Below are 16,054 nucleotides of genomic sequence, written 5' to 3'. Positions count from 1 at the left end.
GAGTGAGTTCCCCTGCTCACTGGCCACCACTCATTTGCTGCATCTCTCTGGGACGTGCATCACCCCTGCAGGATGTGGGCAAAGGTACTGTCTTGTTTCCTTGCACTGTAAGATGCGATTCTCTATTTAAGCTTTCATATCCTCACTCCAAATGTTGCAGTTGGTGACCATCACACCATGGGATAGCTTTAAACTGCTTGTAACTACTTCCTTGGGATAATCTTAATGCTTCACTGCAAGTGTGAGTGAGAACTTGTTTGTAATGGTGGTACAATTCTGGTCACTGTGGTGGTGTTCGCAGGGGTCCCAGGACGAGGGAAGAGATGAGAATCTTGATTCTATGTTTCAGAAGGCTGATTTATTATTTTATTATATATACTATATTAAAAGAAAATTATATACTAAAACTATACTAAAAGAAAAGAGAAAAAAGACATCAGAAAGCTAGCAAAAGAAAGGAACAGAATGTTAATGAAATCTTGTGACTGACCAGAGAGTCTGAGGTAGCTGGACTGTGATTGACCATTAATTAAAAACAACCACACAAGACTAATCAAAGATGCACCTCTTGCATTCCACAGCAGCAGATAATTATTGTTTACATTTCATTTCTGAAGCTTCTCAGCTTCTCAGGAGAAAAGATCCTATCAAAAAGAGTTTTCATAAAATATCTCTGTGACAGGTCACCATTGTTAGAGAAAGAGGAATGCAGTATGAACAGCGCAATGAAAATGTATGAGCATAGTAGGGCTGAGTCCATATTGTAGAGGAGAGAACAGCAGAGTTTGGTTTGTTTACCTCAGCTAAATGAAGGCCAAAAGGCAATACCAACACTCTGTGTGGATATGTGCAGGGGAGTAAAGGAAGGGCAATGAAGAGGGGAAACAAAAGGAGATAATTTCCAAAGAGAGAGAAGATAAATATTCAATACTGCCAATATGTAAAAAAAAAACTGTTTCCTTTTTAGGTTGTAAATAATGCGTACCTCTACTCATTATTTCTAATGATCCTGGAAGTGGAACATTTCTAATGGTCCAGGAAGGGAAGTTTTAGATCACTTTCTAAAACAGATACTAACAGCAGCTCACAGCCAAGAAGCAGGTTGAATTTGCATAATGGGTCATTGCTCAATAGGAGAGGAAAATAAATATATATAATTCCCAGATCAGCAGGACCCAGGAACAAGGAGCCGCTGCTTTTCAAAGAGACAAGATCTTGTCTTGGAGAAAAGCTGGGACTCCAGCTGAGAGTGAATTCAATGGCAGCTGGGAGCTATGAGCAGTATGTGCAAGGTAGGGCTGCCAACTCCTGCCTCCTACTGAGCTCCAAGCTCAGCAAGATTTGGGATAGTAAGGCTGCCAATCAGGGAGATTAAATCTTGCTTTCTTGTGTGGTAGTGGGTGCACTGGCTTGAAATGATTTCCCACTGATTTCAATATCAACAAGTAGGTGCCACGGAAAGACAGATGTTTTTACTTCTGTTTGGGGGATGTGTGTGTGTGTGAATAGTCATTAGAGATGGAGATGAGACGGGGATGAGATAGAGATGATAATCTTGCATAGTTATAGCACCTGCAGTGCATACTCTCAAGGGCTCAGGGAGAAAGCAGAAGAAATACAGACCAGAAAAGGATAATGATGAAAGCCTAAGTAAAGTATAAATAACCCAGTGGCATTTCTCGGAATAAAAAGAGGAAGAATTCAAACCTTAACTTTGCTGATGCAATTTATGTAAGCAGGGGTAGAAATGGCCAGTGTGCTAGACAGTAGCCCAAAAACTGAAAGGATAAAAAAAGAGGAAAGAAAAGAAAAAAAAAAAAGAGGAAAGAAAATAGAGTGTTTACTTTAAATATAGAGAAATATCTACTTCTTCTTTTTCTTTATTTTTTCCCTTCCCAGACAGTTACAGGAAATTTTGCCAAGGTGATTCATGGTTTGAATGCAAATCAGTTGACAGATCAAGTAATTCAGAGAAGTAAGCGAATGATTCTGGATACTCTTGGAGTGGGGCTTCTGGGTACCAGCACTGAGGTCTTCCACAAAGTGGCACAATACAGCAAGGTAAGCTGTCTGGCATTCATGGCACACCCTAAGGTTTAGCTTTAAGAAAGCAAGGGAAAACTTGGGCAGTGAAAAGGAAATTTTGCCATTCTTTCACGGATGGAAAGAGAGAAATTGTGTTCTTCCCACTGGAGACAGTGAAACTTCAGTGCTCAAATTGCTTTCCAGTCTGGATGGGCAAAAGTCTCTGTATCAGTCTGTATGCTAAGATCCCCCTCTACAAACACAGTCAACCAAGAACCCCTTCACTTCTTTCACCTATGATATCTTATTAAAAACATCAACAAAGTAAGCATCACTTATCACCAGCCTTTCAAATCAAGGAACCGTTAAAGAGATGGGGAGTTAGCAGTGGGTTACTTGCAGTCCATAAAACATAATTATCTGAGGTGCATTAGCCATGCTTCTCCTCCAGTCTTGCTCTCCTCAAACTAGCAGAGTAATTGACCCTGGAAAGAAGTCTTCCCAGCACAGGAGTGCATCAATGAGGAGGAGTTCAGCCCACTGTTTTATCGTTCAGACCTGCCTGGGAGGACTTGTGCTCCAGAGCTCTGTGTGCCAGCTAGTGTCTTCCCACAGAGAATTCCCCTTTCCAAACCAGGGTAGCTTATGCCCTTTTATTCAGTTTGCAGCACCAGGAGGCCATCTATCATTTACTAAGGCTCTTACTAAAACACAGAAAACAAAACCCTCTAATGAGACACCTTCCCCAACAATATGATGACAGTCCCATCATCGTTTAGGTTGGGCTTGATGATCTCAGAGGTTTTTTCCAACCCAGCTGATTCTGTGATTCTGTCAATGGCTGGTGAGAAGGGGCATCAGTGGCCAGAGGTTGTGTGAAGGTACTGAGTGCCAGGTGGGTAGTGTTGGTCTGCCTCCGAGCTCTGTTTGGGTGGAATAGGACACAGGCCAACAGGAAACTGACTTCCTTTTCAGACTTTCTGAAAGAACAGTATTTTTCTCATAAAAGGGAGCAGTTAGGTCCCCAGAGGACATGGTCTGCTCTCAGTTAGATCAGAGATACAATGCACATTTATCCTTAGGTTCAAGACTTTGAATTAATTTATGTCAATTTGTTTCAGATCTACAGCTCAGATTTATCCAGTACCATCTGGGGCCACTTGGATTTCCGACCGCCTCCTCTGTATGCAGCTTTTGTGAATGGAGTGGCTGTAAGGGATGCTCTTTTATTTGCTCTGAAATCATACCAATTGATGCCATTCTTGCTCTATAGAGAACATAAAATCATAGCTTATTCTGAAGCCTGCTACAAAACTTTTCTAGACTATTCTCCTAATGTGATTCAACTTCCTTCCAGTTTGAACTTAGCGTATAATATATGTATGATCCAACTCAACAGCATCCCTTACATTTAATGTGGGACCTGGGGCTGTTGTCAAGTGTCAGAACTCTACAGCTTACAACCTGACAACTTTGTAGCAAGGCTACAACTTTGCTGTTGCTGCTTAAAAGCTCACCCTCTAGCTCATTTCACTGGTATCTGCATTTCTTGCCAACTGGCAAAGTACAGTTACAGAAAAACACAGATACACATATAGATACGTACAGACATAATATCACAAGGCAACTTAATCTTCAGTTACACAGTTTCCAAAAGCCAGTGATACATTTTGGACATGCATTTTGTCATTAAAGCAATAACTGACTCCCCAGACATTCGTCTAAATTCAGATTGAGACTGAAACCGTTCGAAATTGAAAGATGCACAAGAGGTGGGGTAGACAAATTTGGCAATTATGCAAAACTAGGAAAGGTGACCAACCAAGGAAATAGTAATATTAAGCCTGTTTAAATTAGTGTGACAACAATATCAGAGGTCCAATTTAACAGCTCATTTCCAATGTAGAGAAAATTACCTTGGAAATGAGATCTGGTACTGCTCAGCTCCTAGCAGCCCTTGCAATATTCAGATCTGGCTGTTAGCATATATATGATCAGTTTATATCTTGGTCACAGGTCAATTTAAGCATTTACTGAAGACACCAGATACACAGCTTACAGGGTATTGGCCACAACTTTCCTTATCCTGTACTGCAGGACATCTTCCCAGATGGCATCAAAGGTTTTCAAGGCAGACACTGCATTTTCTTCTGTTTAGAAACAGTCCTCAAAAATGCATAATCACACTATAGCAGGGCAAAACCTGACTGTTGGGGAGCCTGACCACCTTCCCAGTTTGCTCTGAAGTTAAGACATGGGTGAACAGATGTGAAAGTTCAGGTTTTTAGGTGTTTTACTATGCAATATTAAAAAAAATGCTGTCCCTGATGCTCTCAGGGCTTTGGGGGTTCTCAAAACTTTGCGGGAGGAAGGAATGTGTTTGATAAGCAGTGCATTACAGACACTGACTGCACTTTTGGGGACCATCTGCTGCCAGATCAGCGGCCATATGCCATGCTGGGAACACCTAAAACCTTCCTGAGCAGCTGGGCTCTGGGCATGAGAAAGAGAAGGCACCTCTTGGGATACTCTCTTGAGCCAAGCAGCTCATTCCACATTCACACTGTAGCTTTTTCCTACTCCCAGCAACTCCAGGAAATCTGGTTTCTTGTGTGACAGGTGTCACACAAGTGACAAGTTTTCAGTGTGCTTAAAATTCACAAAATAAAGCCTCCTGTACATTTTCAGGCTTGTGCCTGTTGACAGTAGATGGTTGCAGCAGAAAAATTATATAGCTCTGATGATATAAATTCCATTTAGCAGTATTTAGCTGCTATAGTTTTATGGTGCGAGTCCTAATGGCAGCATCAGTTGCAGCACCGGGGAAGGACTTTCATTGTGTTTATATTTCATTATGTTTTGGGGAAAGAGAAAATTCACTGTTCACACAGTGGACCTAGAACAGCTGCTTTAATTATACCAGTCTAATGAAAGCAGCAAAAGCCAACTGCAGAAAAAAGGAATCACTGTCACACCGGTTTCAGGTTGGTACAAGTTGAATTAGAATTATTCTCCTTTGAGGAAAGATCTCTGCTGCCTTGCCACTTCTCAGACAGCCATGTTGGAAGTAAAGGTCTTTAAAAGACTTTTTAAATTTTTGCTTTCCAAGGAAGATCTAATTCTTTGGTACATTTTTATAGCAGTTGCAGTAGTTTCATTTGACTGAGGAAACCTTGCAAAGTCAGAGTTTATTTCTAACATACCAATGTTTCCCTTTCCATTAGGTGCACTCAATGGACTTTGATGACACCTGGCATCCAGCCACACATCCATCTGGGGCTGTGCTCCCTGCATTGATTGCACTCTCAGAGGCCTTCCCTCAGAAGAAAAAAATCTCAGGTCTTGATCTGCTCTTAGCTTTCAATGTGGGAATTGAAGTGCAAGGCAGGTTGCTGCACTTCTCCAGAGAAGCCAGGAATATTCCAACAAGGTACATAGAAATGTTTAAAGTAGAAAGAAGAGTGGAGGTGTTTTTTAATCAGTGCTAATATGCATAATTAAATGTCAGTTAACATACAGGTGGCACAGTTACTCATATTTCCTAAGCTGTTTGTCTGGAAATTTTGGGAAGGCTCATCTTACACATAAATACATCTGATTCCTAACTTTGTAGCTAATAGATTTTTTTTATGCATTGATTAATTCCCAATGAGGCAATGATCTCCCTACTTTGAATTTTTATAGATTTATAGTAATATATAAATTTAAATAATAATAAATATAACTTTATATTTGACTATAAATTTGCTTTAAACTATGAGTAGCACCAAAATTTCAGTTGCTTTCTGGGAGGGACTTACTGCAAGCAGCACTATTCCAGTTTTACATCTTCCTGGGGAAAAGTAACAACTCTCAATTAGGCCCACATGTGAATACTGAATGTATGTTTTTTATGGTCCAATCCATTTCCCATGGCAATGAATGAAACTCTTTTGTAGATAGTGAATTTGGGTGAATTTTTGAAATCTGGTAATGAAGATACTTTTGTTTTCTCAGGTTTCACCCACCGGCTGTGGTTGGTACGATGGGGAGTGCAGCAGCTTGTGCTAAACTGCTAGCTCTTGACCAGCAGGAATGTAAAAATGCCTTGGCTATTGCTGCCTCCTACGCAGGTGCTCCACTGGCTAATGCAGCAACCCAAATAAAGCCCCTCCATGTTGGGAATGCTGCCAGGCATGGACTGGAAGCAGCTTGCTTAGCTTTACAGGGCCTTCAAGGAAACAAACAGATCTTGGACATGGAGTCAGGGATGGGTGCCTTTTATACAGATTACAACCCACAGACTCTGCCAACCTTGCAATCCTACCCATGGCTCTTGGACCAGCAAGATGTGGCCATCAAACGCTTTCCTGCTCATCTTGCAACACACTGGGTGGCTGATGCAGCATCTTCTGTTAGGAGGAAGCTCGTGGAGAGCAGTGAGAGCTTGCTCCCCACTGATAAAATCGAGAAAGTCATTCTCAAAGTCCCTGAGGTCACATACGTGAACAGACCCAGCCCAGCCTCAGAGCATGAAGCACGACACTCCTTCCAGTTTGTTGCGTGCTCAGCTTTGCTGGATGGAGGCATGTCAGTCCAGTCCTTCGCCAGTGAGAACATTCACCGGCCGGCCTTGCGGGAGCTCCTCTGCAAAACACAGCTGGAGCACCCTCCTGACAACGCACCCAGCTTTGACAGTCTTTACTGCCAAGTGAACGTCACGCTTCGGGACGGCAGCACCATCAGCGACCGCTGCACTACCTTCTATGGGCACTGGAGGAAACCTCTGGAAAAGGAAGACTTGGAGAAAAAGTTTCAATCCAATACACTTGACATCCTGCCCACAGAAGCCATGGAAGGCATTATAGAGACTGTGTACAACCTGGAAAAAGTAGAAGACTGTTCTGTATTAAGTACATTTCTAGCAGGACAGTCTGCTAGAGCACTTCCAGAGAAGCTGCACTTCCTCTGAGCATTCCAGCCAACAGCTACATGCTCTTCACAAAGCCAATGCAAAATTCAGGACAAACTCTTACTTAGTGACTCAAGCACTTTTAAATAAGACTCCTGTAACACAAGAACCATATTCAGTCCAATACTGTGGGTTTTGATTAGGTAAATAATTTGGTGTTTATGTGCCCAGCTTAGCCAGGCTGAACAGAAGATCCTCTGCTGGCACAGCCGACCTCAGCTATCTTTGTACCTCTAGAGGCAGAGCATTCACTGCTTGCTCACAGCACAAAAATCTCCCTGTTCCTCTGCCAAAAATCTGTGTTCTGCTTCTCCTTAATAACTCCAACAGGAAATCCAAACTCTGGAAGAGTATGGAAGTCCTGTGTCTGTGAAAATCATCATGGTTAGAAGTACAGAGAATGAAAACCTTTCCATAATTATTTCTGTAGATTTATCTCTACAACCTCCTTGAAGAGGGAACCTGTTACATCTGAGCGTTGACATTTGTGCTAAAATAAACACAGCACATGTAGGGAGGGGTAGCACTTGATACTCTGCAGCATGTCAGGTGTCACTGTACCCATTGCTCTTGCACTGAGGCAGCAAAGGCCTGGGCCTGGCCTGATCACATGAGTGCTCAGCATGAGGGACAGCTCCACACTCCTCATCATAAAGGCATTATTGCCCAGTTCCACCTGCTGGCTCCTCTGTGGTACAGGTCCGTTCCTGTTTCATTCCTGCCCCAGTTACATGAGACACTGAGCAGGTGATGTCAGTGTAGGTTACTTCAGGCCCAGCAGAATGTGGGCTGCACCACACTGGGCAGGAGTGACAGACCTGTGAGCACCAGAGCACTTCTTACCAGAGACAACTCAGGGTCCACAGTAAACCCAGATAATGAATTCTGGGAAATTTCTGTTCCTCCAGGAGTACAAAGCCTTGCCAGACTGAGCTTCTAAGAGAAGCTGCCAACCCTTTGTTCACATTTATAAGATCAAAGCATGGTTTCTAATACATATAAAATTGTCTTCCTCAGGGCAATAAACAATGTATGCAAGAAAAAAAATTACAAAATAAATCTAATTAATTTTACTAAATAAATCTGAAATTACTTCATTTATTAGCACAAAACTTGTGTATTTTCCACATGCAATGCATTCATTTGTGCTGCATCTTCGTTTATGAAGTTGGTTTACCTAGGGGCCCTGCAAAAATTTTGGAAGTCCATCAGTAATATTTGCTTAAAAACTTGCAAGGGGAAAAAAGAACCCAAATAAACACATTCTTTTATTTTTCCCCTCTGATTAGGAATCAGAATTAAATTATTCACCTATACTGATGATAAACAATTCATTTACAGCTACTTCACTTGTAATTGCAGCTGGGTACATTGCAATTGCAGCTGAATACATTGGGATTCATTAAAAAAAAAAACAAAACAAAACAAAAACAAAGGAACTCCTCCCATCACCTTCAAGATATGGTTTCTATTTTAAAAGAGAAATAAATAGGTTAAATTCAGCAGTAACCATCTGATGTATTAAACGTTAAAAAACACTCCACCACATCAAACAAACCAGAAACTGTGAAGTTTAGCAGTTGCATCATTTTATTAATTCAATCTAAGGAAGCTAAATGTTTATGCTTAGCTACACGATTTCCTTGGAGAAGTCTGTACACTTCTAGTCAGGCAAGCTTCAGGACTTCTTGTACCATTGTTCCAATTCCATCAAAGATTTCATGCAGAGGAGCTTTGCACATGAAAGCACAGGTAGTAACTATTTTATTGGCTTTATCCACATGGGATTCATTTACATTTTTGCAAACGTGCTTACATCCAAGCTCTGCTATAGCAGATGCCGTTTCAGCATCAGGAAATCTGTAAATAAAAAGACTTTAATTAACATAAAGGAATGATACAGCCATAAAATTCTGCACACATAAATTGAATGAAAGAACTACAATAATATCTACGTGAGTCTTTAACTGATGATGACAAGGGAGTTAAAGGCTGCTTCTATCAGATTTTCCTATCCTCTATGGACATATCAAGTGATCTAATACCTTTAAAAACAAGGTCTGAACTATGGAGCCACAATATGTCAGAAGGTACAATATTTAATAATCTTTCCATAAGTTTGGAAGATGATACCAAGTGCAACCATAACTGATCTTTAAAAGGTTGAGAGAAGCCAGTTGAACTTGCAACCTTTTCCAACAACTCCACGCAAGGTGTTCCTCTGGGATCTCCAGAGATTTTGATTTTTTTCCCCCTTCTGATAAGGAAGAAACAGATGCAATCTGTTCTGAACAGAATCCCCCACTACGGCTGCTGATAAATTTAATTCAGGAGTTTTATTGGGAGTTGACAGTTCTTGAAGCAGTACTGATTTCTGCCAGGCCCTGTTCTCATCTTCCTCCCCTAAAGTGGCCCCAAACCACTACCACTAGAAAAACTTAATTAAAAATCCCTGAGTTAGCAGTTGGAGTCACCCATCCTAGAGGACTTTTCCAACCTAAAGATTCTATGGTATCACAGGTCAGTGTGTATCTGGTTGTATACAAGTCACCTGACCTCATGGATTCACTCTGTCTCCCCTGCGAGTTCTGTGCCTACTACTATTATTCTAGTGAAAACTGTCATTAATTTTTCTTAAAAGTAACTAAGTTCCCCTAGGTTTACTGCTACCAAAGAAACTTTTGTGTAGAAGCCTGTCTATTTCCTAATCTTAATTCCAATGAAAATCCTCACCATCCATTTCCTTCTTACCTTCCATCTACGTTTTTATCCTGACCAACTGTAACCTCACAGCCAGGAAAGACTTTGGCTGCCAAAACTGGTGATATGCAGCACAAACCAATGGGCTTTTTAGCACTGTGGAAGGCCTGGAGTGTAGAGTTCACGTGCTCATTGACAGTACAGTTCTTGCCATCTACAGCCCAGGAACACAGATTCTTTGCTACACCAAAACCACCTAAGGAAAAAAACAAACCAAAACCAAAAAGCTCAAATATAAAGCACTGCTAAAAGCCATTAAATTTGGTAATAGCACACACCAAACAGAAGCTCTTTTTTACAACATAATCTTGGTATCAGTGGGACTGTTAAGTAACTGTACTGAAAGCCTTACAATGTCACTGTAACCTGTAAATGATGGGTTTACAATGTTAAAAGTTTAGCTGTGCACTTTTTTATACCATGTAGGTTATATACAGGCCAGAAAGCTTAATCTTGTTTCAAAAAGTAACAACTAGACAAAGAGGAAACCTCACATTCATCTGCTAGTCACTAGAACAGCTGTACCATCTGTTGTGCACTCAATAAGGAAGAGGGACCAGAAGATCAATACTAGTTAAAAGCACAAGTATGGAGTTCATGGGAGTAATGCAAACAGTGATTTGACCCTCTACAGTAATGAACTCTCAAGTTTTACTTTGATGCTTAAGCAGTTATAGAAGAGCTTTTCTTCTTCCCTAGAACTATTTTTCAACTTTTAAAAAGCCATTAACACAATAAAAAACCACTAGGGATTTTACATCAAATGGACATTATAACATATGGTATTCTAAGACAAAAAAACTTGTAAATGATAACATAATTTCCTATTAAAAAGAGTGCTGATTTGTCTTTCTATAAATTAGTTTTAACAATCCATTAGGTAAATTTAATCGTCATTTAATTGTATAAGCAGATTGTATTTTACAGCTCCTTTGTCTGCTGGATTTATAACCATCAGAATAATCACAGTAAGGTTATTCCACATGGAATCTGCACAGCACCAACTTTTCTCCAATAAGCATAAGGAAAATTCCACAAGTACTTCAGCAGACATTGAGAAGCTTTGCATTTTTAATACTTTTCCTTTCCCGGTTTGCTCACTTTCAAGTGTTATCTGAAATCTCTGAGGCAAGATTTTAATTTTCAAACTAAATAGGGTTTATTTCCCTCTAACAGTTACTACAGCAATTCCCCCGGGCCTGGGTTATAACAGCATGAAATTAATGTGGAAAACATCTGTGAGCCTCTACTCGCTCCTGATCAGCCCTGACATCAACTATTCACAGTGCAGGCAGAATTGTTTCTCTGTGTTATACACACACTCCCTCTGCTGGCCTTACAACAGTGTGAAAACTTCAAAATTAACACTTAGGCCCAATCATGAAGGCAGTATTTAACAGCACTATGAATATTCTGGAAACAGATCTTCAGCAAGTCATGATTTCCTTGTGATGCTCCAGCTTCTTCATGTCTAAAAATGATTACAATTACCTCTGTCTGGAATGAAATTTTGTGGTCTCTAAATGAAAAATTATCCATAAACATGTTTAGTACAACTCGATCAGCAGCTGAGTGGATACATAATTAAAACAGAGTGTACTCCCATCTGACATGGAACATCATCTATTTGGAAACCTGCTATTCTGCCAACATTTTCAGAGGCCCTGCAATTAAGGCATTGCCATGTAACTGAGTTCTGACCCTATTTTGTACTCTGGTCAGGGTACTTGTGCACACATAAGTAGTGAAGTTTTCACAACATTCAGTAAGAAGGAATGGTGGGATGCATAACTTAACACCAAGAGAACACACTGGCATTTTAACTTAGTGAACTATGAATCAATAAATATATTGAGTTAAAAAATCACAGTCTTTTTTTGAAAGATGAACTCAGCTGGTCAGAGCATGGTGCTAACACCAAGGTTGTGGGCTCAACCCCAGTATGGGCCACTCACTTAAGAGATGGACTCGGTGATCCTTGTGGGCCTTCCAACACAGAGTATTTTGTGATTCTGTGATACCTACCAGGGAAAATGACAGCATCAAATTCACTAGCTTTCAGTTCAGCCAAATCCTGAATGTTTCCCCTTGCCAACCTGGCACTTTCAACTAACACATTTCTCTTCTCTTCTGCTGGACTTCCTTTTAAGTGATTGACTACATCCCTTTGCTCAATATTGGGGGCAAATATCTTCACCTAGGAAGAGAGATGAAGCAATTTTGTGAATGTAAACAAAACTCATACATATTTGTCACAATAAATATCATTTAATGAAAACAGGTTTTGTCCCTGAAGCCTCTTATCTAAGTTAAGCAAATTCCACAGGATGAATCTAGCACATTAGATAACTAAAGCAACGTATGATACATCAGGATGGGTAAACACAGGCATCCTTCCCATCCTATTCCTGCAGCATTTTGACAGGAGAGTATTCTTATGCCAACATCAAGCTTACTGATTTGGCAGATAAGGCCAAGGACAAACAGGACACCACAATTTATACCAGCAGCCCAACAGGACACGCAGCTGACTTTGAAGAAAGGTTGCTCTTAACTGTTATGGGATCAAAGTGCTAAAAAAGTTTGACATAAAAAAGTTAAAGATGCAAATTTTACAAGCATTTCTAGAGCAAACATTAGAATTACCAGCTGTCCTAAAACACCAGCAGCAGAAAGGAAGACCAAAACAAAGGAGAACCGATTTTGGTTAGACACAAAAGGAGGACAGTGCATCAGAACATAAAGCCCTGTGGCAGGTGTACCATAGGGGCTGTTTTCCTGTGTCTGTTTTGAAGCTTCCTTTGCAAACTTCTCAGAGATAACAATTTTGTGCTAAATATGAGGGTGCTGTTGCTACCACCAGACACCTGAGCACAGCTACACACAGACAGTGGCCAGCTTCTGCCACCTGAAGCCACAGATGGGACCAAAGCACACCACAATGTCCTGGCCCAGGCTTCTCTGACAAGTCCCAGCTTACCAAAGAGAGCCCAGAAACAGGGAGCAGAAAACAAGCAGGTAATCCCCAGTGAGGGCTGCAAAAGCAATCAGAAGGAAGATAAAGACTTTTAATCCAAGCTCAGCCCTGTGGCCAGAGGAGAAGGGACAGGTCTCCAGCTTCTCCTTGCTCCTGGCTTCACAGGATCACAGAATTGTTAGGGCTGGAAGGGACTTCTGGAGACCATCCAATCCAATCCCCCTGACCAGACAGGGTTACCTAGAACAGGCTACACAAGAACACATTCAGGTGGGTTTTGGATATCTCCACAGACAGACTCCACAACCTCCCTGGGCAGCCTGTTCCCATGCTCTGCCACCCTCAATGTAAAGAAGTTCCTCCTCATGTTGAGATGGAACTCCTTGTGGTTTAGTTTATGGCCATTGCTCCTTGTCCTGTCACTGGGCACCACTAAAAAGAGTCTGGCACTGTTGCCCACAAAACTGGATTCATTACCTGGTGTGTGACAAGCAAATAATTACACATCAAGAGTGACATTGATCATTTACTTCAGAGTCATGCAAGCCTGAGTGTTCGGTGGTATTCCACAAATCAAGCACACCCACTGGAGTTTTGTGCCATTGTCTATACAGGGAAATTCAGAGAACTCTCCAGGCGCAGCCCCTCTGTTACAATTGGTTGGTCACTGCCAAACAAGTTTTGTATCTCCAGTTAACTTCTACACATGCTCAGGGGAACAGCCCTCACCTGGGCAGGGCTGTCTTTGACCTGCAGGCTTGACTTTTAGTATAATAACTTAGTTGTATTAATGAGACCCCTTTTCAGCCTTGCGTCCAGCTGCCTGTGTGAACTGAACTCCTGTCGGGGAGCCAGGCAGTTCTTTGGAGGGTGTGAAAAATGTGTATTTTATGATTGGCTTTTTGCAAATATTAAAACGAGTATTATGTGTGTTATGTTAGAAAGTTATGCTGTATAAATTTTCTTAAGTAGTGGGTTAAATATATTTTAGGTTATAATATAATGTTAAAATAGAAACTATGCTATGTAAGATACTTTTTTTAAAGCAAGGACTCGCACCGAGAGAGCAGCCACAAGACACCTAAATCTTTCAGAGAAAAAGAATTTATGGCTCTCTTATCAGAAGAAACGAACTTCTTTCCACTTCGCTCAGCCCTGAAGACACTGTTAGGATTAAGAAGAAGCTGACACTGACCAGACAGAATCCTGTGTTTGAACGGAATTCATGCATCATGTATGAGGTGTATAAATATGCAACAGGCTATTGTTTCTAAGGGTTAATCCTCTGTTAACAGGTGTCCTTTTTCGGGCTTATTTTGCCCAGAAAAAGGTACCCGGACGTCCGTAACTCTTTGTCTTTATTGTCTCATATTGTCCTAATCCAAACTGTCCAAATGATTATTATTACTCTAATTATATTGCTATCTTTATAACCATTTTATTCTTATTGAACTTTTAAAATTTTAAAAACAAGTAATTGGCGTTTTTCACAGAGGGGGACGAATAAAACAGGGGTGGGACAACATGACGGGAGAGGTTATGGCTGAATGGGCTTTGTAGGGTGCCGGGGCGGCGCAGGGAGCACCGCAAACCGGGAGGGACTCCTGTCCCACGGAGAGGGGGACTCTCGGCTGCTGTGTCGCACACCGGGCCGCACGCACACCCACACAGACAGACATACAAACACACAGACAGACACATTACACACACCCCACACCCCGCCGCCCCCCGCTACCTCCGCGCCGCCGCGGCTCAGGTGCACCAGCGCCGCCGACGCCTCGTGAATCTCGCTGCCATCGAAGACGCCGCAGCCGGCGAGCACCAGCGCCACCCGCTTGCCCATGGCAGCCGCCCCTCAGGCCCGGCAAGGAGCTGCGCCAGGCGGCGGGCCCGGGCCTGCCGCCACGGCTCCTGCTCCTTCTCCTCCTCCTCCTGCCGCGCCTGCGCCGCCGTCTCCATCTTCCGGCAGCGTACGGGCGGGCGGAGCGGAAAATAAATGAGGAAGTCTGGAAAGCAAAGGCCGTGTGTCTCTAGTTTTAAACAGAACGTATTTTAGAGCTCAGACATGTTTTCGGCCCCGCGGCTGGCCTGGCCGGCGCCCCGCAGCGGGGCAGTGACGGGCGGGTGCCGCACGGTGAGCCGCAGTGCGCTGAAGAACGCGCGGCCCTGTCGCTGGTCCCGAAGGTGCCGGGCCTCGCAGCGCCTCAGGGGGTGCCTGTGAGGTGGACTTTGTTTGCTGGGTTTGTTTTGGACGTAGGGCTATAATTATGTAATGAAAGTCGACTTCCAAACTGCTTTGAAACCCAAAGAAAAAAAGTGGAGTTTGATAAGGGGCCTACGGTACTGCTGGGTCCTGATGCTGTTTGTTTCAGTGACCCCACCTAGGCCTTTTTCCTCCCTCAACCTTTTGCCGGGTTTTAAGGAGCTGCTCCACTTTATCAGGGAAAACTGAGGTATTTTAGCAAACGAAACTTTCTTCGTTGACCCACTCCCAGCCTAGTCCCTTAGGGCATTGCTTTAGTGAGCCAAAAGGGAAAGAATACGTCCCATGTCTCCTCCTTAGGACTGTGCACACAAACGCCACACCAGGCATCAGCTGCATTGAATTTTACTAAGATCTCTCAGCTCTTGGTTCTTTGTTTTTCATGAGCTGCCTCTCTTATAGTAAGAAGAAGTTTGTGTTTAATAATGAAAACTTACTCTTCTACTGAACCAGAGGACTGAAAAGCTAGATTTTGTAGAAAAATTAGAGTGTCTTCCAAAAATTTGGAGTATGGGTTTTCTGCAGAGGATGTGAGAGTGAGCAGTCTGGGCAGAACAAAAACATTTGAAAGCAGAGCCTTTTCCTGCAGCAAAATGAATTCAGTTGAATACTGATTGGGAGTCTGTGTAGCATGATGTACAGGGAGATTCTGGAACAGGGCAGGGCTGGGATAGAGAAATTCCCTGCTGAAGGGCAGACTCCTGTCTGCTGGGCAGTGTTTACTCCAAACAGGTGTAGGGCTTCAGGTCAGCCTACACCACAGCCCACATTCTGCCTCCTAGGATTGAGCAGGAGTACAGCATGGCTCTACCAAGAGTCTGCAGAGCTGGAATCCCACTGGAATCATCTTTATGCTTGAGAAGGATTTCTTCTCTGCATCTTCTGCCTGGAAGGAGTTTAAGCTCATTGCATGTTTGGAGAAACGAGTGTAGTCCCAAACTCTGCTGTGTGTTAGGGCCAGGGTTAATGTTAGAGCTAGGTAAGTGAGCACCCTCAGGACTACAATTCCCTGCTCCTTTCTGACCTGACTTACTGGCTAGTCTTTCTGGATGGATCCTGGACCTGAATTGTCAGTAAC

The 16,054-nt window shown here is 42.4% G+C and overlaps 2 protein-coding genes across 2 annotated transcripts; one reads left to right on the top strand and one right to left on the bottom strand.

Moving 5' to 3' along the window:
- The first annotated feature begins 465 nt into the window (after positions 1–465).
- Positions 466–7,100, top strand: ACOD1 (aconitate decarboxylase 1). The gene is made up of 5 exons (XM_030953396.1): positions 466–481; positions 1,904–2,061; positions 3,147–3,236; positions 5,250–5,455; positions 6,022–7,100. Exons 1-5 carry the CDS (start codon positions 466–468, stop codon positions 6,974–6,976), a joined length of 1,425 nt encoding a protein of 474 aa, XP_030809256.1. The 3' UTR covers positions 6,977–7,100.
- A 1,443-nt stretch (positions 7,101–8,543) lies between these two features.
- Positions 8,544–14,647, bottom strand: LOC115909124 (glutamine amidotransferase-like class 1 domain-containing protein 3A, mitochondrial). The gene is made up of 4 exons (XM_030958222.1): positions 14,449–14,647; positions 11,762–11,933; positions 9,728–9,932; positions 8,544–8,836 (listed from the first exon to the last, which is right to left on the bottom strand). Exons 1-4 carry the CDS (start codon positions 14,554–14,556, stop codon positions 8,644–8,646), a joined length of 678 nt encoding a protein of 225 aa, XP_030814082.1. The 5' UTR covers positions 14,557–14,647; the 3' UTR covers positions 8,544–8,643.
- Positions 14,648–16,054: the final 1,407 nt, after the last annotated feature.

The sequence above is a fragment of the Camarhynchus parvulus genome, chromosome 1 (assembly GCF_901933205.1).
Source record: "Camarhynchus parvulus chromosome 1, STF_HiC, whole genome shotgun sequence".
Classification (NCBI taxonomy): domain Eukaryota; kingdom Metazoa; phylum Chordata; class Aves; order Passeriformes; family Thraupidae; genus Camarhynchus; species Camarhynchus parvulus.
The sequence above is the reverse complement of the archived record's forward strand: the minus strand, read 5'-3'. Positions and strand labels throughout refer to the sequence as shown.